This window comes from Diadema setosum, chromosome 16, assembly GCF_964275005.1.
Source record: "Diadema setosum chromosome 16, eeDiaSeto1, whole genome shotgun sequence".
NCBI lineage: Eukaryota > Metazoa > Echinodermata > Echinoidea > Diadematoida > Diadematidae > Diadema > Diadema setosum.
In genome coordinates, this window is record NC_092700.1 from 30,431,633 (window position 1) to 30,457,215 (window position 25,583).

At 37.4% G+C, this 25,583-nt stretch overlaps 1 protein-coding gene across 1 annotated transcript in view; it reads left to right on the top strand.

The window, feature by feature from the left end:
* The first annotated feature begins 5,432 nt into the window (after positions 1–5,432).
* The window catches only part of LOC140239988 (cullin-associated NEDD8-dissociated protein 1-like), a 55,081-nt gene continuing 34,930 nt past the window's right edge, over positions 5,433–25,583 (top strand). The window contains exons 1-6 of the mRNA XM_072319797.1: positions 5,433–5,600; positions 8,536–8,637; positions 12,374–12,441; positions 17,290–17,402; positions 24,434–24,534; positions 25,406–25,472. Coding sequence (XP_072175898.1) covers positions 5,559–5,600; positions 8,536–8,637; positions 12,374–12,441; positions 17,290–17,402; positions 24,434–24,534; positions 25,406–25,472 — 493 coding nt within the window. The 5' untranslated portion in view covers positions 5,433–5,558. The remainder of the gene's footprint in view (positions 5,601–8,535; positions 8,638–12,373; positions 12,442–17,289; positions 17,403–24,433; positions 24,535–25,405; positions 25,473–25,583) is intronic.

Here is a 25,583-nt window from a genome sequence, read left to right on the forward strand (position 1 = left end):
TATTAGCTGAAATTCGCCAACATGCTATAACTTAAAAAGATCTTGATTATCTGACTTCGCTATCATTTTCACGTGGGTATTTTGATTGCTTCTATTCAAAGCAAGTTTCTAATACTCATATTCTAATTTGGTACTACAGGGATATATATACACAGCATGATCGTTGCAAACCATTAACTTAATTATACATTCTTTTTTTTTGTGGATATATTGTCCGGTAATTCATTATTTATTTATCTATTAATTTTAAGGATATACTCTGAATAATTCCATGAGACTTTTGTGTAATTCATGGTAACAACAAAGGTTGACTGCAGGTTTCAGTCTTGAAACAATAATATGACGCTAATCGACATTCCAGCTGTTTGATGGAATGACTTTTCTAAAGAAGCAGGTGAAAATGAAAATAGCTCGTTGCTGAACTTCTGGGTCAGAACGCGCAGAAATCCCGCCAAAACTCAAAGTATTTTCGGAAACATGCCTGGTGAAAGACGATACACGATGAAAGCCCGCCAAATACAGCCAAATGCTTATACTCTATTATCGTGTGTAATGTAGGGAGCCTACATAGTCTCTCAACATTATTTCTGTCGCGTCAAGAAATCCACTCCAAAATTCAAGTTGACTTAAAAAAGGCATTAAGTCAAAGTAAAGAAGGGATTGATTGCGTTTCTGTGGCAATCGGAGACCTGCTCCGCCCCATTAACATTATCCTAGTACAATGTAGTACCAAACCTATCAGAAGTCTGTTTCTTTAATTTGATTTTTATTTTGTTGAGGACAACTTTACGTGAGAACATTAATATTACATTCTATTTAACAGAATCAAGACTATACCTAACAGTATACTAAACTTATGTCAGAAAAGCTTGCAATACATAAACAGTAGACTGGCCACTATAACTTGTAAATGCTGTCTTCAAAACTTGTCCAAAACAATACTGAAGGTGTTATGAGAACCGATTTTGCTATGCACCTACCCTACGAAAGATTCTTCAACTCGAAACGCAAAGGGTCAATCTTTGAGGTATTAGCAATAGGCTGCTTGACAAAGGCTGGTCACATGGAACGGAATGTTACCGGCAAATAGGTAGGCCTACTTACCTGATGGATAGCGATAGGCGCTTTTACACGGGCCCGCTCAACATCCCACATCGCGCAAATCTCAATTGTTTTCTTCGCGCAGAACTTCTTTGAAGATAATGGAGACAGCTTCTTTTTAGTGCAGGTGATTCAATAGGCGAAGTGTTTAGGATGATTTTAAAGGCAAATTCTCAACTTTTTGGGACTGCATGCTCGACTTAACTTATATACTGTAACACCTGCAAATGACAATGCGAACGGATAGACCAAGTATAATGCTACAGCAATGCTACACACATCCTCATTATGACAGCAAAAAAAAACAACTACAAAAAATGACGAATCATAGGCCTGCATAATACATTGGGTACATTAATGAATGCACAGGTGCCATCAGTATAGTTTTGCGAAATAATAAACCAAAACCGATGTGTGCCTTGCAAATGATACCGATAACATTTTCATTTAATCATTTAAAGTTGTCTATTGAAACTAAAAATAAAAATGCAGGAGAAGGCCATCATAAGCAGTTTCTTGATTGATTTCGCTGACGACCTTGGGAAAAAATAATGTGTTAACTTAAAGTGAATAAGTGAAGGTAAGAGAAAAGAGAAGTCAGAAAGTATAAGAAGTGATGCGCACAAGAGTGATTGGATAACCAGCATAGATTTATGGAAACAAAAAAGTTAGTGAATAATATATCAGTTTCGATTGTTTGTATTTGTGCAGGAGTATGAGCCAGCATGTGCTTGTGTAGGACCTACATGTATGTATTTGCAACTAAATGTAAATTCGACCCACAGCATATGGGCTGTTCAATGTGCCAATTGAATTGAATTGAATTGAATTGAATTGAATTGAATTAAATTGCATTAAATTGAGTTAATGAGTTAAATTGGATTTAACTAAAATTATTGACCGGTGTTTCCTATATCATACTCTCAGATTTTGTTCTGTTTTGTTTGTTTGGTGTTGTTTTGTTTTGTTTTGGTTTTTTTTTTTTTCATTTGAGGACCTTGATATAGGAACAACCTATTAGATCTTTGTGAACATACCCAAAGCATTCCAGTGCTTTGAATCCAATTTTACGGATCAGATGTTACTATGACGGGCAGGCCTCTGGAAAGCTTTCTCGTATGTTATTAGTAAATTGGTCTTTCTCGTCAGTTACAATTTGAGTGCTGGATTCCTGTTTACATGTATCATGCCTTGCTCTGGTATTCAGTGATATCTTTTGTTACAAAGTGACACTGACAATCTCAAGAAGTTATTCGGTTGAAAGCATTGCAACACATACAAATCAATGTTTTAAGATCTAGCATCCTTAATATTCTGCTTCGGTGGTTACCATCGGCAACCCTTGTGGACGAAACATGAATACAAGACATGCAAGAGGTCGTTTCGAATATAGGCCGTATTCAAATGATATGCGCATGCTTTGTTCACAAGGCGTTGCCTTAACAACTGCAAAGCTTCCCAGAGACTTGCCCAACCTACAGCGACAACTAATGAATGCCTACTGGAGTCATGTCTATGCAGGATACTTATTTAAAGGTATAACAGGTGCATAAAATGGTTCGTTACTCTGTATACACCTGGTATAGGAAAAGAAACACCCACGAGTTTAATACATAATATAACAAGCATAAAGGAAAATTTAATGGTCTGCTCCGCAGCAACTTGAGTGTAATCTTCAAGATCTGTATTTGTCGTCGTTCTCATCAAGTGCACAGGAGATCTTAACCCTCTGTCTGCACAATAAGTGACATGTTAGCGGGGCTTGCACAATACGTGTCTTAAAACCCATTGAGGACGAGTCCCGAGTGTACTCGGGCAGGTGTCTATGGGAATTGCGTGTTGTAGCAAAATCAAACCGTCCTCAACGGGTTTTAACAAGGTAACACCAAGAAGGGCACTGATGATGTTACTGGTGGTAACTTGGTGAAAATTTTGTTTGCAAAAGGAGGAGCGAAACATGATTATCATAATATGTGACTCATATACAACAGTGAAAACATGATTTACGGATATATTGTACTCTTTCTTTTCTTTTCTTTTTTTTCCCGGTCATTTACAGAAGTTAGTGCTAGTGTCAAATTTTGAAAGCCTATTACGTAATCACCCTTAGATAATACATAAAACATACAGCATGTCGACAATAACATTATTTGAACATCACCATTTCTGTCATATTGTCCAATATCAGCACTCCTTGAACGGACAACGATTCATTGATGTCAAAATGACATTTGCACGAAAACAAACAAACGAACAAGAAATGAATAAATAAACACATAAACAAACACATACATTGGCAGCAAGAATAGCTGTTAAGTAATTTCAGAAAATCCAACAGGTTGAGAAAAGAGAGGTTCGTATTACATGTAATTTTGAGGGGGTAGCTTGTACAGCATACATCCATTATACGAACATCACATTTTAACCATGATTATGTGTGAATATGAAGGGCCTAATATAATGACAACTGACCTGTTCATATAGTACTCATCTTAAAGTTGAATATTGGTCTATCTGACTGGTGGGCGGTGATCATTAAAGCAATTCCGGGAAGTCCGGATTAAGACATTGCATCGGTAGCAATTATGTCACGTTCATGGTTGACCGGAAAGAATTACAGACCGTCTTGAGACAGGAAAAGGTCAATGACCGCTTTGCATTAACGGCCGGCGCATCACCAAATCCAAAGATGGAAGCTTTTTCAAGTCAGTCGCGGATGAATTAACCATGCAAAGCTTAAGTTTTATACTCGTCTGGAAAACAAGTTTGTTCTCCATAGTGACCTTTTTTCTTTCTTTTTTTCTTTTTTGAGCTTTGTGTTTTGATTGCTCGCTTCGGCGTGTTTCTAGATGGGATTTTCACCAAAAAGAGAGGAACCTGCGAATATAGCATCTGTGCAAAGATAATAATGATGTTCATAGTTACTATAAGTGCATGAAGCTCAAACTTCGTTCTTTATACCACTTTCTTTCCTCTTACATGAAAGAAGTTTTTCATGTTTCTTTTGATTGTTAGATCATCCGTTTATTGATAATACCTGATTGAAAGTTTCTTTGCAGATTTATTAAATTGGTAAACAGCCCAAAGAAAAATATATATGGGAAAACTTCTCTCTGTCAAGCTATGATGAGATGAAAAATATATTCGTATTTAGACATATATAACGTATTATATTATAATGATTCCACGGTTATTATGCAATTGGATGATAATACTATTTACGGATTATTGTTTTGACACGTGAGTCACTGAGAATGTTCTTCACAACCGAAATGTGGTTGCTGTGTTTCACGAGATCCACATAACACATCGATGGGAACTGATGTCGTAGGGGCCTATAAAGGTTAATCTGCATGTAGGCCTACTGTCGGCAAACGTCTTTTGTAATCCTGTTTTGAAATACCACTCGATGTCTTGTGATCATGATGCAGTAGGCCTACAGAGTATATCACGTGACCAATTTAGAACAAATGACGACTTTACACGAAAGTTACAGATTCTGATTCAGGAGTTTGAATTGGCAGCGTCGGCCAAAATAACTTTTAACTGAACCTGCAGAGCCTATTTTAATAATACAACTATCAACCTCTTCTTTTTTTTCTGAACACTAAGAACTAAGGAGATACTAGTAGAGCCTACCTCCTTGGTCGAATTACCACAAATATATATAACTTCATCATGTTCAGTGGGACGTGCGGCATAAACTCTTCACATTTTGCATCCTCTTTTTTTTTTTAATACAAATCTGTGAAACTCAGGTTCACCACAATACACATTATTTGGATGGCTTCAAGCGGATGTATTTTATAGCAACTTTTCAGAAGATAATAATTTTTGGGTTTTGCCTCGAAAACTGAAAAGTGTGTCTTCTCTGACATCTGAATATTTCACCATTTCGTTGTTTTAAGTCAGCAAAAACCAAAAATCATTCTGAACAACTAAGCATGTAGACCTACATACATAGGCCTAGTTGGTTCATGAATATTTTTCTCTCATTGAACTTCTATTATTGATAAGCATTACGATAAAATGATGTGCCCGAACCCGGGCGTATAAATCGTCGTAGTTTACATCGTGATCAACCACAACTAACAAACATCTTTTGCAAATTGGTTTTGTAATTTCCCATGTGTGTCCTAGTATTGGTACTATATAGTTGTATGTAATAAAGCTGGAAAATGGCCCTCTTTAAACTGTAGACACTACAGAATATATGAGATACGTAAAAGACGCCGTCACGGTGATGTGCTGTATCCCCGAAGTGCACATCATCTGTAGATAGATCAAAACCAGTGTAGTGATTGCGCATGCGCATACTGTTCAGAGAGCCATGTTGAACCTTGTTCTCCTGTGTCTGAAACGAACAGCCCTTCCTAGTCAGCAGTGATTTATTCCACCTTTGTTGACTCTTCAAGGTTTCATTTTCACAGGAGGGAAGAACAGATACAGGAACGAAGATGGCGAGCTTCTCATACATCATCTCCAATCTTCTGGAGAAGGTATGCGAGTTATCTTGAGTTTGCCACCTCCGAAAGGCAACCCGTTGTGCGCAGCCCATGCACAGTCCCACACGTTTTAAACTGTGTTGTGTGGGTCGGTTCATTAGCTACCCGCCGCGCCTGTGTGCCTGTCGCCGGGTAATTGCGCGCTTGACTCTAAGTATGCTGCATCGCATCCTATTCACTGATGCGAAGCCATTTCTTGCTCTTTGGTACTGTTTACTTTTACATATCAGCTCCTGCTAATGCAGACTGACTGAGGGTATTGGAAATGTGTCACACACGTTATGGCTATGCAGTAAAAAAACAAACAAAAAAACTAAACAAGCAGCAGTACTGACAGTGACAAGCAAACAAGCAAATCTAGCCTACGACGGGACACCCTCCACCACTGAGTGTGACGGCCATGTCATAATTACGTCCACGTCCATGCACATGCACCACCACCACCCACCCTCCTTCCTGGTTACTTTAACATAGTCGAGCTGAGTAGGCAGTCTGTGATTCCGTGAATTAGCCCGACCAGACGCCGTTAATGACTGGGCTGTGTATAGTTATCTGTGAATATGCTGCTCATAACTTTAAAGCATGAATGACAGTGTCAAGGGCCAGGGCAAGGCAAGCGCTTTTGATCTGATGTGGGTGGACGTAGACAACTTAACTTTTGAGTTTTAAGGCATCAATGTAAAATAAAAAAATGGCACCAACCAAGGTTCGACCGCGGCCTCGCCTGTCAAATTTGACCGCCCGCAAAAGCATATCTTTCTACCATGTAGCTGGCAGTTGAATTTTGGATGACATTATTGTCAAATTTTCGGGGGCTCGAGTTACAGGTAGAATGTGTAAATTGCCTACAGGCTAGCAACTAGCTGGAGCTCTAAAATCTAATACTCCATCATTCAAACATTTGTTTGTTTTTTGTTTCTTTTTTAACCAGAAAGAGTTCTTCCCCCCCCCCCCTCTAATTTTGCCTAACACTGTACACTACCCTTCATATTAGCTTACCCATGGATGCATGCGCGTGCACACACATTTGGCAGGCGTTGGGGTATTAAGTGCGCATGTAGGGTAGTGTGCATTGTAGCTATGCCTATGTAGAGTAATATTATATGGCAAAATTATTGAGAGAGAGACATAAGGAGCTCTTCCCTAGTGCTGCTGACAATGACGAAACCGAAACTATAAAGTCTCTACAAGGCTACATTTGAATTATCAATTCTATCCGTTTCTTCATGTGCTCTGGCTGCATTGATATAGAAGTTCTACTGAGAATCAGCTTGTCCCCACCAACTATCATTTGGAGTTGCAGTTGTGTTGTTGTCATGTGAGGATCAACTGAATTAGGGGATCTGTATTGTGATAGACGAAGACACCGACAACCATTGTGGTGACTGAGTCTAAAATAGTACCGGTATTAAACTTTTATAGGCTGCTGTTTGATGATGTTTGTGTGAATGAAAATCACTCCAGCATAGGGAAAAAACAAAAGTTCTGACAATTACAACTACAGTCCTTCTTCTTCTTCTTCTTCTTCTTCTTCTTCTTCTTCTTCTTCTTCTTCTTCTTCTGTGAGAGTGACTACAATCAACTTGCTGATTATCTTGTCACTTTTGGGGAGGTCTAAGTTATGCGAGTCTTCGAAGGGTTCAAGTAGTTGCAGAAATAATCGTCATCCAAATAAGTGAATTAATAAATATAATAAAAAACAGTTACTATGACTATCAAGAGACCTATAACTGTAGATATCTAAACTCCTCAAAATAAGTTCTGCAATTAAAGTTTGATATTCCATATTTCTCCTATGCCCACATTATCTTCATTAAATATGACATCATAAGAAAGCCTGATTAATTACTAAATTACTTAATTAATTACTTAATTATTGACACCTCACTTGCTATGATTGGGTGTTCTTGGAATGTGCAAAACAGCCGAGTATGGGGACAGATCAAAAGTGAAAAGTGGCAACAATTCTGCTATTGATAATGTACAGTTTTGATGAAAAAAGGCCACTTGAATAAGCAATGCTGAAATGAAAGCACGTTCAAAAACTAGACATCAGATGACTGTTTGGTCAACCTTTATGTTTGATTTTAATCTGCAGATACTCTTGCAGTTTTTAGTTCATGGATGAAGCCTGGAATCTAATGATAATCTCACAATGCATCCTTTTCAAGCACATTCCTTCCCTGCAACGACAAAGCAAGTTGGAATTACTGTTTGACATACAACCTGTAGGTCCTACATGTAACACGTTTGCTTTATTTTGCAACATTTCACATTTGACCTTTCCTCGTACTCGGTCGTACTGTGCATTCCAATAATGCATAATGTAAACAAGTGAGTTGTCATTGTAAAGAAAATTAATCAGACTTCCTTATGGTGTTACATTTTAATTAAATGATGTAGTTTTAAGAGAAATATGACACATCAAATTGGAATTGCAGGACTTTTTTTTTTTTTTTTTTTGGAGGGGTTTACATGTATGCTGGAAGACTTGATAATATTTTTATTATGAATCCAATGCACTAGGATATAAATGATCAAGCCATTTTGAAGACCTTGGAAGCAAGGTCCGGAGGGTTTGTTTGCATTAAATGTAAAGAGGGTGTCTTACTGAGCAGCAAATAAGTTTGCAAACATAGTGAATTTAAGTTTTTTTTTCAGGGTTCATAAACAGTTGCAATAAAGTTTGTAAACAGTACTTTACAATCAAATTCACACACAATTTTTGTTGTTGCAAACAGTTTTTCTTGTCTCAAGATAAGCTGTTTGCAAATTTGATTGCGACTGTTTATGAACCCTGACAAAACCTAAAAATTTGCTACATTCGCAAATATTGGCCGCTCAGTTTTATACCTTTAAACATAGAGAACATAATGTGAACAGCTTTGTAAATTGAAAACAAGCAAAAATGTTTTTATTAACATTGCAGATGACATCCAGCGACAAAGATTTCCGGTTCATGGCCACCAATGATCTCATGACGGAATTACAGAAGGACTCCATCAAGCTTGACGATGACAGTGAGAAGAAGGTATGCAGGGCTCGACATAAGGGGTGGCCTGGTGGCCCAGGGCCACTAAAAATTTATGTCTGGCCACCAAATTTTCAAAGTGGACCTATTTTTTGGTGGTCCAATCAGGCAATTAAGATAACAAATTGATTGTTACTTAAGGTTTTGATTCTGGACCATTACATATCTTTCCAGGGCCATCAAACTTTCAGAATTAAAGATTTTAGTGGCCCAACTGGGCCATCAGACAAAGAAGTTAGTGTCAAACCTGGGTATGATGTGCCAGGGCTCCATGCTAACTTTTTTTCTCAGATGGTCCATTCAGGCCATTAAAATGGTTTAATCTGAAATGTCACTAGCCCCCCCAAAAAGAAGGTAGTAATTTCCCTGAAATAAAAGCAAATATATCAATCCATTTTGAATCTTAGTGGCCACAGGCCACCGGGCCACTGTTTTGATGGATAAATAGGGAGCTTTAGATTTTAGACGCGCGGACGTTCAAAGAGAAAAAAACATGATCTGAGCGTGCGCAGTAACTTGATCCGCGCTACTGCGCACGCTCAGATCATGTTTTTTTCTCTTTGAACGTCCGCGCGTCTAAAATCTAAAGCTCCCTATTAGTAACAGTGTTGGAACAGTCAGTGAATGTCAAAGCGAATTGATTATTTGTTGTTTGCCATTGCTTGTAGGATGGTTTTGCTTTCTCATTGTCAAATGTTATGTGCACTTGATTTCAAGCTACGGGCATGTAAGTTTCTGCCTTTTATGATCATGTACACTACAGTCAATTAGTGTTACAATGAATTCCTTGGGACCAGCAGTTTCCTTTCATTATATCGAACAAATAAACAATGAAAAACAAAGAGCAGATGGCAGGGCGGATCCAGGAATTCTGTAAGGGGGAGGCACCTTTGCAAAATTAAAGGGGGTGCACGTACCCCCCCATTTATCTTTTTATTTCCCTTGTTTTAACCAAAAATTAAGAGGGGGTGCACGCCTGGTGCGTCTCCCTCTGGATCCGCCACTGGATGGTAGTTGGGCCTGAATTTTTACTTTGTTTTAACCAGATATGTTCGTTATAACAGGAGTGCACTGCATGATGTGTGATAGGAAGTTATCTTTTAAAGATAATAAAAAGTTTTGGTACCTCAAAAGTTTCCCTGAATTTCCGTGTTTCAGGTTAAAGTACCTTTCAAATAACTAACACTGTGAGACTTACTCGCCCCAAAGTGCTCTCATTTCTTAGTAATCATGCAATTAACTGCGACCAGCAGCCCCATACGCATAGCGTAATGGGGCTTCGCATTGTAGCATTCAGGATCATGACAGATTTAGTATCGCGGGTAAATATCAACTTAAAATCCAAAAAATTCTTCAATTTGAAGACTTACCAATTAAGTCTTGAAAACAGGCTTTGGGCAACGTTTGGTTCTGCCAATAGTCCCTTTCTGTTCGAATTGATGACTGAATGTGACTCTGTCGAGAGGACCCTGGGAGAGCTACATACACTGATTACTACGGCCAGCGCATACGCACACATCACATACGAACAAATTTCAAATCCACGAACGGATAAGATGTTTGTGTGCGCATGCGCTGGCCGTCAATTCAGTGTAGCTCTCCCAAGGTCCTCTCGACCGAGTCACATTTAGTCATCAATTCGAACAGAAAGGGACTATTGGCAGAACCAAACGTTGTTCGAAGCCTGTTTTCAAGACTTCAACTTAATTGGTAAGTCTTCAAATTGAAGAATTTTTATGCCTCCGCCACGAAGTGGTGCCGGAGGCATTATGTTTTCGGGTTGTCCGTCCGTCCGTCCGTCCGTCCGTCCGTCCGTCCTTCCGTCCGTCCGTAATGAATTTTGTGGACAAGGTAACTATCGAAACCTGTTGAGGTATCCTAATGAAACTTGGCATGTATGTGTATTAGGGGGTGAAGTTGTGCCTATCAACTTTTGGGTGCACATGCTCAAGGTCAAAGGTCAAAAGGTCAAGGTCAAATACATAAAATTTCACTATTTCCACCATATCTATTGAATGCCTGAAGATATTTTCTTGAAACTTAGTGTATACATGTATTACCCAATTAAGATTCTCTGGTGAAAGTTTGGGTCATGAGGTCAAAGGTCAAAGGTCAAAAGGTCAGGGTCAAATACATAAAATTTCACTATTTCCACCATATCTATTGAATACGTGAAGATATTTTCTTGAAACTTAGTGTATACATGTATTACCCAATCAAGATTCTCTGGTGAAAGTTTGGGTCATGAGGTCAAAGGTCAAAGGTCAAAAGGTCAAGTAAAAATATTAAAACTTTTTTTTTTCTCCATACCTTGGAAAATTGTTCAAGGTATCTTCATGGAACATAGTATATTTCATGGGGTTCATAAGGTTCATGGGGTCAAAGGTCAGGGGTCAAAGGTCAAGTGCAACACTTCAAAATTTTACTATTTCCCTCCTATCATGCAATGCCAGCAGGGTTATTTTTTTTTACACTTGGTGTATGCATACATGTGTAACCTAATAGAAATTCTCTGGAAAGTTTTTTTTTTCTTCTTTTTTTGCCTCAAAGGTCAAAAGGTCAAAGATCAAGTGAAAGTGCTGAACTAACTTTTTCCTCCATATCTCGGAAGTGGCTCAAGTTATCTTGAAACTTAGTACATATTATGCATGTTCTACCTGAAAGTGATTATCTTATCAATTTTAGGGTCAAGGGCCAGATGAAAATGGTAACAATTTACTATTCAATTCAGAAATTGCACTTTTTCTCCACACCTGTACCTTGAAAATTACTGAATGCCTATATGTATGAATGGGTCAAAGTCGAGTTAAAAGTCCTTAAATCCCTAGATACATGCTCTCCTATTCATCCAATTAAACCTAGGTCAAGGAAGGTGAACATTCAACACATTTGTGACAAACTTGTCATTTCAATATTTTGCCAATTTTGTGAAAATGTAATCACACATTGTCCACATGTACTATCTAGACCTATTGGGAAAATCATGCATTATGGCGGAGGCATACCAGTCGCCAAAGCGACATTTCTAGTTTGGATTTTAAGTTGATCTTTACCAGCGATACTAAATCTGTCATGATCCTGTAAGCTACAATGCGAAGCCCCATTTAGCTATGCGTATGGGGCTGCTGGTCGCAGTTAGCTACTCAGTATGCGTATGGGGCTGCACGCTGCTGGTCGCAGTTATCATGCAATAATGGTTTCGTACAATACGACGTGTACTACCTCGCCGCCGTACGGCGGCGGCTCTGGTACGAAACCATTATTGCATGATTACTAAGACATGAGAGCACTTTGGGGCGAGTAAGTCTCACAGTGTTAGTTATATGAAAGGTACTCTAGCCTGAAACACAAACTAAGACAAGGAAATTCAGGGAAACTTTTGAGGTAATACCAAAACTTTATATTATCTTTAATGTGGGTGTAAAAGAACATGTCAACATGATAACTTCTGTACGCTATTTTTTCTTAAACAAACAAAACAGTATTACGGTATTATTTTGCACAATGTCTCTCTTCTTGGACATCTGTAGCCTTCCATGCGACTACAAAGAAGGATGGTTTTCAGTTAGCTTTAGTTAAGCCCCATTCAGCATTACCCTTGTTAATTTATGTATTTTGACCGGGGGGGGGGGGGGGGGGGTTGTTAGTTTTTACCCTATCTATGATTTCTGACTGCACTTAAAATGTTTAGCAAGCTCAATCAGTTTTTTGTGATTATTTTGTGTAAATGTTGCAGGTTGTCAGGATGCTTCTGAAGCTCTTGGAGGACAAGAATGGAGAGGTGCAGAATCTGGCAGTAAAGTGGTAAGATGTTCAAAGCTTTGTGTCAACAAATGTTGTGATGATACCCGTACTCCTTACTGCTGAGTGTCCATGACCTGCTGCGATGTGCTCTGTAGTGTGTTTTCCCACTGTATGAACTGTGATAGGATGCTGTAAAGCCATTTGCCCACTTGCCCAAGGCAACTAAAGCTCACTGCTTGGCAAGTAGTATGATTTGACTGCCTTTGTATTGGGACCCATCCAAATTCCCATTCAGGCAAGTGGGAGAAATAATTATTATGTATATTAATATGAAAAATTCAATTGCAGAATGAGCTAAATCCATTCTTGTTAAGTTGAGATATTTGTAATCAAAGCTTCTAAAAACAAAGAAAATACAGGATTATTTTTAATCATAACTTCTAGAATATTCCTTGTAATGCTACAAGTGAGGTATTGCTGGAAAGGTTTAATTTTGCTCTGTCTGATGCTGGACTTACTTTGAAATGTTTAAAAATGACCCTTAGCCCATTTTGCAATATTGTAATGTCTCGTTCTAAGTTATTGTCAGCCTTTGCATTATTATTCATGGGATTCTCTGCTTTCCAGATATACTGTGTACGACACGGTGTGAGTGTATAGTATTTGGGTACAGGTATCTGGGTCAGACAGGAAATTGGGGTGGTCATAGGAAAAGAATGTGGAGCCCCTCAACAAGCAGACAGGTGGCATAGTTCAGTCAATCTATAAATATGTTTATGTGTATGTTCATTTGTGTGTGTGTCTGTGTGTGTGTTTATATACCTGGTATCTGTAGTGGAAATTATTTCGTTGTGTTGGATATGCAGGTGTTTGAAGTAGGAACAAAAATATACTCATGTAAAAGGGAATTGTGTTGGCTGAGTATCTGGATGTACTGTAGTACAATAAAGGGGATTGTGTTGGATGTGTGTGTGGATGTACCAGTAGTGTATATGATGGCGGCTGTGTAGGGTGCATATACTGTGTGTGTAGCATGTACAGTTGCAATCTGTATGTTGTGTTTACAATGTATTGTGGGGGATGTGTTGGATGTAACACATATTTGTGTGTTGTGTTTATGATGGGGTTTTACATGTAGTGTTCATTGTGTGTAGTGTGTATGATGCAGGATGTGCTTTGTAGTTGTGTGTATGTTGTTGGCTGCGTTTGATTACTTGAGTATATTCTTAGTGTATGAGCATAGTTACTTTTAGTTGAAAATGTAGAACTTGAAAATCAAAGAAACAAATCGCCCAGCTTCCTTCAATAATGTAGAATGGTTGGGCCTGAGGAGAGCAACCATATTTTGTGATGAAAGGCAAATGTTGTGTGTACAATGAAGAAAACAAAGAAAAATGACAGGAATTCAGCTGAGTTAATTTACAAGTTAAAGTTGCATCAAGAGCACATTTATACCACACTTCTTTATTTACCCCTTTAGGTTATTAGCTTAGAAGATTCGGTCTACACTTAAGTATGCCCTGTTTGTGACGTCATGAGACGGAACCAAAGAATGTGTTAATGACTTAATATGCATTCATGAAAAGTAGATGACGTGTCAGGAGCAGAAAGTGTGGCAGAGGGAAGCAGCGGATGACTATCCAGTGTTGTTTTTGTCTTATACTTGTAGATGGAGAGAACAATGTAATCAGTTTAGTGCTGCATTAGCACTTAGTTCTAATGAAATTATATGTTTCATTTTGATGGTTTATTTCTAGACACCAGTTTGAGATGATTACCGTCGGTAATAAGAGTGTCCTCTTTGTTTGATGCTTTGATTTTATGACTAACTGTCAGGCAACCACATCATACAAATGAAAATGGGAAGCGCCAAGCCCTGTCAATGATCAGTGGTGGCTGGTGTAGCACACCACTCATTGTTTTTGCTGCATAAAACTTTATGCGCCATATATATTTTGTCATTTTGGGACTTTTAAGACAATTCGACAAGTTTTGACATTGAAAATGGAGAAGGGCAATTCCGCAGTTAGGTGGACATGACATGGATAAAAGAAATGTGCCTCTTTATCTTACTCTTTAATCTAGGTATCAACTAATGCCATGGATGTTCACCAATCATTAAGGTCTTTCAAATTCAGTAGATTTCATCTTTCGTATTTATTGATTTCGCGAGATCTAAAACCATCATTTAAATTGTACATGTGGGACTGGGGATGCTGAAATTCACTTAAATGCAAATTACAGTGGGTTCCTTTGAAATTTTTTCCTCAAAGTTTTGCTAAAGGGTAAAAGATAAATACATTTAAATACTCTAGAAGTCATGTGACATTTTGTCAATTACAAAAGGGTGACATGACCTGCGGAATTACTCTGGACAAATGTAACGTTACTAACCGTAACGTTACTAACCATGCTTTTGGGGGTCTAGCTAAGAAATTATTGGTCGAACTGCTAAAAAGCATTGTGTGAACATTTGTCATGATGCAATAATTGAAATTAATGCAACACTTTGTTTGAAGTAACTTGAATTTTTGCACACTTTTTGTGACAAGACTTTGATTTTTTTGTCATGTCCTTTTTTCGTAACGTTACTAACCAGCCCTTTAAGTTGCCATAGCAATGCTATTATTTCTTGGATTGTATTCATTCTTTTCTGTATCATAAACCTGGGAATGATGAACATGTTTTTGACATAATTTTGGCTTGAAATGAATAAATGGTAATTTAGTAGTAAAAACAAATATCTAAATTTGTTCAAATGTAACGTTACTAACCGCGGAATTGCCCAGAACCATATTGATGGAATGAAAAGAAATACTTATCATTTTCAAGAGAAAAATTGGGAATTTTTCACCTTTTGGAGAATGTGCAAAGCATTTATGCTTTGGAACAGCATATTTTTGTAAGTTGTTAATCTTGCAAATAATGGCTGACTTGCAAAATTCATGAAAATACTGTTAAAGCTGTTGTTTTCGTGAGGGTTTAATTTTCACAAATTTTGCAAATCACTGTAGGGCTGTGAATTTAACAACACACATGTATATCGTAAATGGGCAGGCATTAGTGCACTTTATGATAGCCTCACTGTCAAATTGCAAAAACAACATCTAGCAAAAGTGTCTGTGACCTCCTCATTCACAAAAAAACATTCACTAGAAACACTGCTCATTATACCGTCAGTACAGTGAGATTTTATGTGACAATTACACAGTTTTATGATCCCATCTTATACCATGCTTCTTGCGGAGCTTGTGTGGAAGATGCATTTCACTTTGTTTTTGAAAAGAGGAGTCTTAGAAATTACAATTCTTACTAACTGCAGTTTTATCCAGTGGAAATATCTACACCTGTATGAAAAAAAAAAGAGCCAAACATGACTAATATTAAGATAGCACCTTTGACATCTGAGTGCATTTCAGATTTGTTTAAAGTGTTAAAGTTTTATTTTAGATAGATCATAAAGATGTTTTTTTTTTTTCTGAAAGAATAGCATGCTTGTTTCTATTCATTGTATTACTTTCTGTAGCTCATCATCTCTTCATATTCACTTCAGCAGACTACTTTTAAAACAAAAAGAAGTGATGATCTTGTCAAATACTTGTAATTTTTGAACTGTTTTATGTGTTAAGTATCTGTTGTTATGGTTTCCTGAGCTGATATTTCCAAATCCTATTGACATCCTGTGAAAACAAGACTAATAAATAAATAAATAGATAAATGAATGAATGAAAAAGTGAACAAATGAATAAATAAATAAATAAATAAATAAATGAATATATAAATGAATAAATAAATAAATGAATGAATGAATAGATAAATGAATAAATAAATAAATAAATGAATAAATAAATAAATAAATAAATAAATAAATGAATGAATAAATAAATAAATGAATGAATAAATAAATAAATAAATTAATTAATTGATTAAAAATTACATACATTAGTGTCATAAAAAAAAATCTATTTTGTGAGAAAGGAATATGCAGACAGTGCATCATCAGTTGAGAATGAAAAGAATGTTTAACCATGCAGAAAATATAGCATCTTTCATATTCTGAGCTGATGATGCAGTATTCTGTATCTAGAACCAGATTATTATGTTAAAGGTAGCACGAAGCATATTTTCACCTCCCTTAAAAACCGGCTAGCATGGGGAGATCATGTAATGGGTAGGCTGGCCCGACTCAGATATATTTGGGAATCCCCATAGCGAATCATATAGAGCACCTTACACATACTTGCCAACTAGTAAGATTTTATCAGATTCAGTAAGATTTTTTACGTTAAAAATAGCAAAATCAGATTTTCTGTCAGAGAAATCAGATTTTAAAAAAATATTTAGATATACCTTTCATGTGTATTTTCTGAAGATTTGACCGAAAGTAAGATTCTTAACTTCAGTTTGCATAGAAAATAAGATTTTTGCAATCCATGAGTAAGATATTTCATCTTGAAATGTTGGCAGGTATGCTTACACAGCATAGATGCCTGCAGCCAGAAAATCTTGACTGTGTAGAGTTAACCATTACCTACAATGTATGAGTGTATGCTTCAATGCATATTTTGCTGATGGGCGATTCTATTCTAGGCTTGTGCTAGTCATGGTCTTTGAATGTACCTTGAAGGGCAGTGAATGAAGATCAATCCAGTTGGGCCAACTTTCTTTCCACACACTACCTGAGGTCTGTTTCATGAAGTCATCATGTACAAATGTACAAGTCTTTACATAAATCTCAGAATGGCCTATGTCACTATGTTGCTGTGTAGAGAAGTAAAATCCATTTCACAAAGTCTCTCATAAGTGTGTCTTATGAGCGAAAAGTCTCACAGGAGACTTTCATGGAGCGGACCTTGCAGTTTGACTCTCCAATAAAACTATATAATGCATTGTCATTTTTTCTTCCAGTTTGGGTCCCTTGGTGTCCAAGGTGAAAGAGTACCAGGTTGAGACCATTGTGGATACACTATGCAACAACATGTTGTCTGACAAGGAACAGCTGAGAGACATCTCCAGTATTGGTAAGCCTTTCATTCGTTCGTTTGTTGGTTGGTCGGTCGGTCAGTCGGTCGGTCGGTCGATCGATCGATCGATTGATTGGTAGGTCGATTGCTTGATTGATGAATGATTATTTGATAATGTTTATAAACGTGACGGTTACGCAGCTTCCTTTGTCAAAGACACAAATAGGAAGGCAATCATATAAAATAAACTATAAAAATATATAGATTCTGTGTTTTGCTAAACGTTATGAAGACTATGCATAAAGAACTTGTGAATGTTAGTATGCATGGTCACACTTGCTCTGTTGTTTGCACTGACATGTACCGGTAGTAGAGCATGGGAGTTGGTGTCTGCACAAAGCTCGCAGGGTGAATTGATCAACTAGTCGGTGGTGCGAAAACGTGAAAGGAGGGAGAAGAAGTAATGTGATATAAAAAAAGATGCGAAATTCGCAAGGACAGAGACAAATGTGTTCTGCTACAAAAGTTGTATTGCCGCTATCACGTCACTTTTCAACACAACATTGTATGTCCCCAGCAGAGTAACCCCCTGTCCTCAATAGAGGGCTCAGTATATGTACATGTAGATCAGCCACCAATATGTCTTCAGATGTGATGCTGACATCATTGATGTCAACCTCTCATGTAAAGTGTGGTTTGATAGAGGTAATTGTGTGCTGTGATTTTGAATTTGGTCAGAGCCATTTTCTTTGTGCAAGATGTACACTTGCCCGCTTGCCCTTGGCCACTAAAACACACGGTGGGGCAAAAAAACAAAGTCAACACTTTTCTGTAGGACCCTTGTAAGTCTAAATGGTCATTTCGGCAAGTGGGAGGGTTGATCTCTGATGATATCCTGCTGTTTTATGATGGTACTATGCCAGTGCTTTTTGCTAGCAGTAAAGTCTTGGGTATACAGTAGTTCTATTGCCACAGATTGATATTAATGTTTGCAGAATATTTGTCTGTGGCATGGACCTTATAACTGTTTGTGTTGATAACACATATAATATGAGTTTTACTTGTGTTGTTCTGAGCTGATAAAGGTCACTCAACATGGATATGATTCCTGCTGAAAACTGTAAAATCAGAAATTTTCACAAATTTTGCGAGGAGCTGAGATGTGTGAAATAAAAATGCATGCAAAAGTTTTTGTCTACCCAAAATGACAATGCATTGAATGCCAGTGGCAATGAGCGGAAGTTTCATGCCGCAAATATTTCTGGTTTTACAGTCAATCTTTTCTGTAGCAAAATGTTATCACCTTCAAACAAAAACCCCCAAACAAAGCAAACAAACAACAAACATGACCTTCAGAAAACTTTGGTATTCGTAATTGCTGTCAGTTCACTGCACATGGCATTCAACATCAAAACCCCGTACTGTATTAGGATTACTGTCAGTGTGGTATTCAGGGACATCTGTTGTTAGAGATCAGTATCATCCTGACACATGCATCCCGATGCAAGCACTCAAGCTTCAAACCCATTAGGATTAACTTCTAGAATTTTGAAATATCATACATTTCCTAGTGACTTTGAATGTTGCACATTTGTGCAACATTATTATCATTCATATGATACAATGTATGTGATAATGTTAGCTCTTTTTTCCACTTGTCAGTTTAGTAATTTATCAAAATAAATCATGATAAGGATTTCGTAAAAATTCATGAACTTATGTCTCCAGGTATTGGGTTTGCTGCTAGCTCTATCTGCTGTGTGTGCTTATAATTTCTGCGAATGAAAATCTGAAAACGTCTGCTTCAAGAAAGCGGAACATATGCCTCCAGACTTTTTTAAATGAACATGAAGGAAGTGAGCATACTGGTAACTCATTCAGGGACAAATCTTATACAGTTGTTTAGGTTGTTATCAAGTGTAATTCTTTTCAATATCAGGTGCACTGACTACTGTAAACGTGGAAATTTTCGCGGTACATTAATTTTCGCGGATTTCGCGCTACGTTCGGCTCGCGCGAATTCAAAAACGCACGAATATATCTTCACAATTTTCTATGCACATTTTGAACGGGATGAATTGTGTGCGCTTCATCGATGATACTGCTACGTAGTACAATGTACAGGCATGTTTACGCTGTGCGAAGAGACGATAGATTGCTGTGTACTGTAGCATGCATGTGTGCACCGCACGCACCGATGCTACTTTCCCCCGTGACTACGGTACTACAGTCACAGCTGTACTACGTATTTGAGTGCTTGTACTCGCAGTCGAGCCGCTCGCTACGTCGCTTGTCGTACGCTGGCATAGCAAGCTATGTAGCAGAGGCTTTGGATGAAAGCAGTGAATGTGTGCTACAGTAAAGTAACCTGCTGCGGAGCGCGAATTTAAGAACCCGCGAATACGTTTTCGAGCCGCTCAGCGCGAAAAATTAATCGCGCGAAAATATTGACGTTTACAGTATATTTTGTAACTCTATCACATTAATGCTGTGGTATGAAAGCTGTGTGGCAAATATGCCTGGCACATCAAATACCTGTTATTGGTACCGGTACTGTTCTGTAAATCATTTCATGTCATGTATGATGTTATGATAACTAAGAATTATCAAGAAACGCCATTTAGTTTGTAAAGAAAACTTGTAGACAGCTTGTAGGGTGCATTTATCAACTCTTTTTCTTAGCAGAAACAGGTTTTCCAAATGGCTTTCAGGGAATTTATACAAGATAATAAACACAAAGCTGTTTTGATTATGGGGTTCGAAAAGCCTTTTTGAAAACCGCAAATTTGTGCTTTCCGAAACAGGTTTCCAAAACAGGTTTCCAGAAACCTGTTTCTAGAAGCCCTTTGAAGCGAGATAAACGCAAAGCTGTTTTGAAACGGCTTTGTACTGTGGTTACGAACCATGCCTTCTCCTTGGGTCAAAATGCGCAATGCAGCTGCGCAGTGACAAGGCCAGTTTTCGTGTTCGCGATGAGTTGATAAACGCAACTATTTTGGAAGCCGTTTCTAAAGGGCTTCGGAAACGGCTTTTGAAAGCTAGGGAAACAGGGGAAGATGATAAATGCAGCCTAAATGTTTGTGTTATCCTCCTCCTTTACTCATTCCATGCAATTTTCATCCCTGGGATTCTGTGAGAGTTTGATACAATTAAAAGCAAGCCAGATAAAAGTATTCAAATTAAGTTTATTGCAGAATAATAATAATAATAATAATAATAATAATAATAATAATAATAATAATAATAAATGACATTTATATTGCGCAGCTACTATAATAATATACTGTACAAGCTGAAATTTTCGCGTACAGATATTTTGGCGAATTGCTACTTGGAGGACATTTTTGCGTGTTGTTAATTTCGTGGTTGCGAGGGTCTAACTAAACTTACTAAACTAACTAAAACTTATTTTTGCGGTTCAAAGGCGATTCGCGAAAATAAAACCACCGCGAAAATTTGAGCTTGTACAGTACTCTACTGCGCATTACAGAATAACATACATACAAGAAATTTAAACATAAAATACATTACTTCAAGAGATAACTTTTTAACCTGACCTTAAACTCATATTTTATTGTAAACTGCTTGTCTTACAAACAAAGGGAGATTATTCCATAATTTTGGTGCGGCATACGGAAATGCCCTGTCACCAAGAGTAACTTTTGATTTCCCTGATGGATATTTTAATAATGTTTGATCCCGTGAACTTCGGAGGTGATAAGATGTTTGAAATAATTCTTTTTTTAACTTTACAAGTTCCTGTATGTACACTGGTGCTGTACCATGAATAGCTCTGGTACAATCAACAGAGTTTTAGATTCTCTGCTTACAGGCAACCAATGTAAGAACTTAAAGCTGGAGTAAATATGGTGCAATTCAAATTGAAACTACTTATTTGGTATAATTGGTAAATTCACATACACTGTACCATTCATAAAGACCCATCCACTTGGGACTTGCAAAGTGTATACTTTTCATTTTATCTCAGTATTTTTTTTCACTTGGTTAAGTACTGCTTCTTAGAGGAGAACCAATTAAAGGGAAGATAAACTCTAAGAGCAATGAGGATTGAGTGAAAGCAACAACATTAGTAGAACACATCAGTGAAAGTTTGAGGAAAATCGGACAATCGGTACAAAAGTTATGAATTTTTTAAGTTTTGGTGTTGGAACCGCTGGATGAGGAGACTACTAGAGGCTATGACGTATGAGAGGACCACACGTCAAAGGAAATATAAAGGAAATTCAACAAAAATTCATTTTTCAAGCATTATGAAAGAGCACTTGACCGACCGCTTTCAGAAAGCAGGGGGAAGAATTGCTACCCTTAACATATGTCAGTATCAAGTTGATGGCATTTGTAATTTTCGTGAAAAATGGATTTTTGTCGAATTTTCTTTATATTTTCTTTGTATAGTTGTCCACTCATACGTCATAACTTCTAGTAGTCTCCTCATCCAGCGGTTCCAACGCCAAAACTTTAAAAATTCATAACTTCTGCATCGATTGTCCGATTTTCTTCAAACTTTCAGTAATGCGTCCTACTAATATTGCTGCTTTCACTCAATCCACATTGCTCTTAGGATTTATCTTCCCTTTAAGTGTGTACATGGCATGCATAACTTTGTAACTGAATTATTTGTGTGACATTGCTTTGAGTGGCTGTTATATGATACCTGTACAAGTGATATCTGCAGTGGTTGAAATGTCATTTGGGTAATCTAGTGGGACGGGGGATATGGTTACAACCTGGGAGTGATCCGCATCACAATGTGGTCCCCGCACTGTTGGCACGACATGGGACCGTGGGACCACGGGACACGCAGAGTTTAATCGGATGACCTGTTGTCTCGGCCAGATGGTATTCTCTCTGCTTTTAAAGACCTCCCTCCGTGATGATGTATTCTACTTTGGATAGACAGTGCACACTGTGATGATAGAACAGCATACATCTTACATGTAAATATGGACATTACATGCATGTTGTCTACAAAGTACAATCAAAGACAGTCCTGACTTGATACACATGCGGCGCAGTTGTTTGACGTTTCATGTTCAGATTTGAAGTAAAAAGCCATTGCATGAATTTTGTTTGTTATTTTTTTTTATGTGTCATACAATGTAGCCTTAGATGAAGAATAAAAACAAAAGGAAAGCGCAATGTATGAAAGCTACACTGTTGTAGTCACAAAATGTGTAAATTTTAACTTTTTAGGATACCTTCTTTGCATTCAGGTTATTCATTAGGGGTGTTACCAAAACATACAAAATGCATCTTCCCCATTAGTATGTACCAAGACCAGTTTAAATGAGAAATTAAAATGTATGTAATGTGTACTTATTATCAGGATATAAAAATAACCTATGACCAACTGTGGCATTCAGGCCAAAGACATTGTTGTATGAAAGTTGTTACATTGTATGAAACTGGCTAATTTGATCGAGACAGTTTAGATTATACGTCAAAGGACTAGGTTTGTTTCTCACCTGTGATATTAAGTAGGAAGACTTTGAGGAAAATTTCAAAGCAAATATGGCTGTATCTGGACACTGTTTCCATCAGTGGTAAGAATGTGAATTATTTCCAGTATCCCCTAGGCAATGACTGAAAAATGTTTGTTTGTTTTTTTTTTTTTAATGATAGAAACGGTTTTAAGACTCAGAGTGATTTCAGTGGGGCAATTTGAAATTTGGCTGAAGATTGCCCAATAATATACTGTAGCAACTTCCGATAAATGCTCGGCACCATTGACAATGCTCCAGATTGTTCAAAACAAAAAAGAATATAATATTCTAATAAACAGACAAACAGAAACAAAACAGTGATGTTGTCAAAGTGAACCCCTTGGTTTAGTTTTTAAATGAAGCATGGACAGATATAGAAAACTCTGTTAAACTCATTTTGCTGTTGACAGATATGATGATTGATATGCAATGTATGTACTTGTCTGTGTGTCAATCATGTGTGAATTCTATGCAACTGCTGTTTGATACTTTAAATGTCTATATGATTATATTCAAGTGTAGTTTGTGACACCACTGGTTAAAAAGAAATAAAAATGTTGAAACTTTGTACATGTTATCCTCCCCCCACCCATTGTCCAATGTTGTTTACATGTACACTGAGTGGTTTTTGTCACAATCACTGCTGGCCACATTTCCAGATTACTTTTTCTTTGTCCTTTTTTCGTTGTTGTGGGGGGGGGGGTATTTTCTGTGGAGGCTCAAGATATAGAACATGTACTGTGAAGTCATCACCATATAAACTGTACATTGAAATGACACCTTCAACTCATTTTTCTTGTTGAGGCAGAGTGCATTTGCAAATGTATGTACAGTATTCATGATTTGGAAAGCAGCTGCTAATCCAAAGTATAACATGTCCTGCGTGTCAATGTTAAACTGGGACATCTCCCTTAGAATGCTAAATGCAGACGAGACCACACCGTTGATGTACAACTACAAGTTGTGCGTCAAAACAATATCTAGGACAAACGTTATCACATCACAGCATTTGTAGTTTCTGTTTATGTGATCTAACAGAAAAAGTCAGAGATTTTCCTGAAAACTTCCACAAAGATAGATATTTCACAAAGGAAAAGAAAAGATATTTTATATTGCTCACCAGTTTGATAGCATTATCTTCTACCAAGTGCTTCAAGATGACTGTAGTATATTTCATCTATCAAACTTTGAAAGTCCTATTTGTATATGTAGTGTATGAAACAAATTCACTGAGTACTTTTCAAGATGACTCACAGTCATCGTTCTTTTTGTCTTTTTTTTTTGGGGGGGGGGCGTTTGGGGTGAGAGAGGTGTATACTTGACCCCACATTTTCTCTCCTTTTCATCTCTTGTTAAATGTCTTCTTCAGATGATACCAATTGATGGCATCACTGTAATGCTACTTCAGCTTTTTATAACATTGAGATATGTATTCTATATGTTCCATATTTGTTCCATGTCCCAAATGAATGTGTCTTTCTGTTCCCCTTGAGACTATTAATCATCTTACATTGTATGTACAGTGTTATATTCTGCCTGCATTCACAAAATATATCTCCATATTTTTGTCTCCTTTCCACCCAGGCCTGAAAACTGTCATCAATGAACTCCCTCCTGCGTCCAGCCCCCTCGCCGCCAACATCTGTAAGAGCATCACGGGCAGGTTGACCAACGCCATTGCCATGGTAACTTGAGACTTTTTTGTTGCTAAAAGTTAACCACTGACCCAGTCATACCTTAATGCAGTTCTCTAATTTGAAAATTTGCAGGAAATGTTGGTCTTCTTTTACTTTTATATATGAAAAAACCCAACAAGATTGTAAGTTATATTGTCATGGTAACTTGAGACTTTCTTTTGCTTAACATTGACTATCAACATTCATTTTCCTAATCACATCTTGATACAGAAGTTGAAAATGGCATGAAGAAATTACTTATATTCTTCCATGAGAAAAAAAAAAAGCCAATATGTAAATCATATTCTAATAGAATAACATTTAATAGACTTTTTTTTTTCAAATTTAATGGTGGAATAACCAGCAGAATATTTTTTGATTGAAATGCAAAGACATTATCATCCTGGAGCCCGTTTCATAAAACTTGTTATTAGTGACAACTGCCACATTTCTATGACAAATTTGCTCTCAGCCAATCAGATGCAAGGATTTCAGTAGCTTGTCACATCTATGACAACTTGTCACTGAAGACAAGTTTATGAAACGGGCCCCTGATCCCACATACTCAGGGCAGTGTAAGGGCACTGTCAAGTGCACTGTTGAAATGAGGATGTTTGTAATCAACCAGTCCAAACAGAATGTAGCTGATATACATATAAAAGTGGTTGCTATCAAGAAAGGACTTGTAAACTGTATTTATGGCCTCAGACAACATAGTTTGATGTTACTTGGAAAGGTTTCGCAATGGTTTATCTCCACATATGATATCCTCTCCTAACTATATGAATGAGCATTTCCACGTTTTCTTTCCTGTACTTGTAGTGACATAGGTTGAGGTTAGTAAGGGGATTATGATTTATATTGTGTTCTTGTTCAACAGCAGGAGGACGTATCAGTCAAGCTGGAGGCCCTGGACATCTTGGGTGATCTGCTCAGCAGATTTGGAGGTAACTATTAACCCATTGCCTCCGTGAACCTGTTGGCCTGTGTATTAGGTCTATTGGGATCTCAGAATTCAGTATGGAACGGGTTGAGATGTCGTAGCAAAAAAAGAGTCA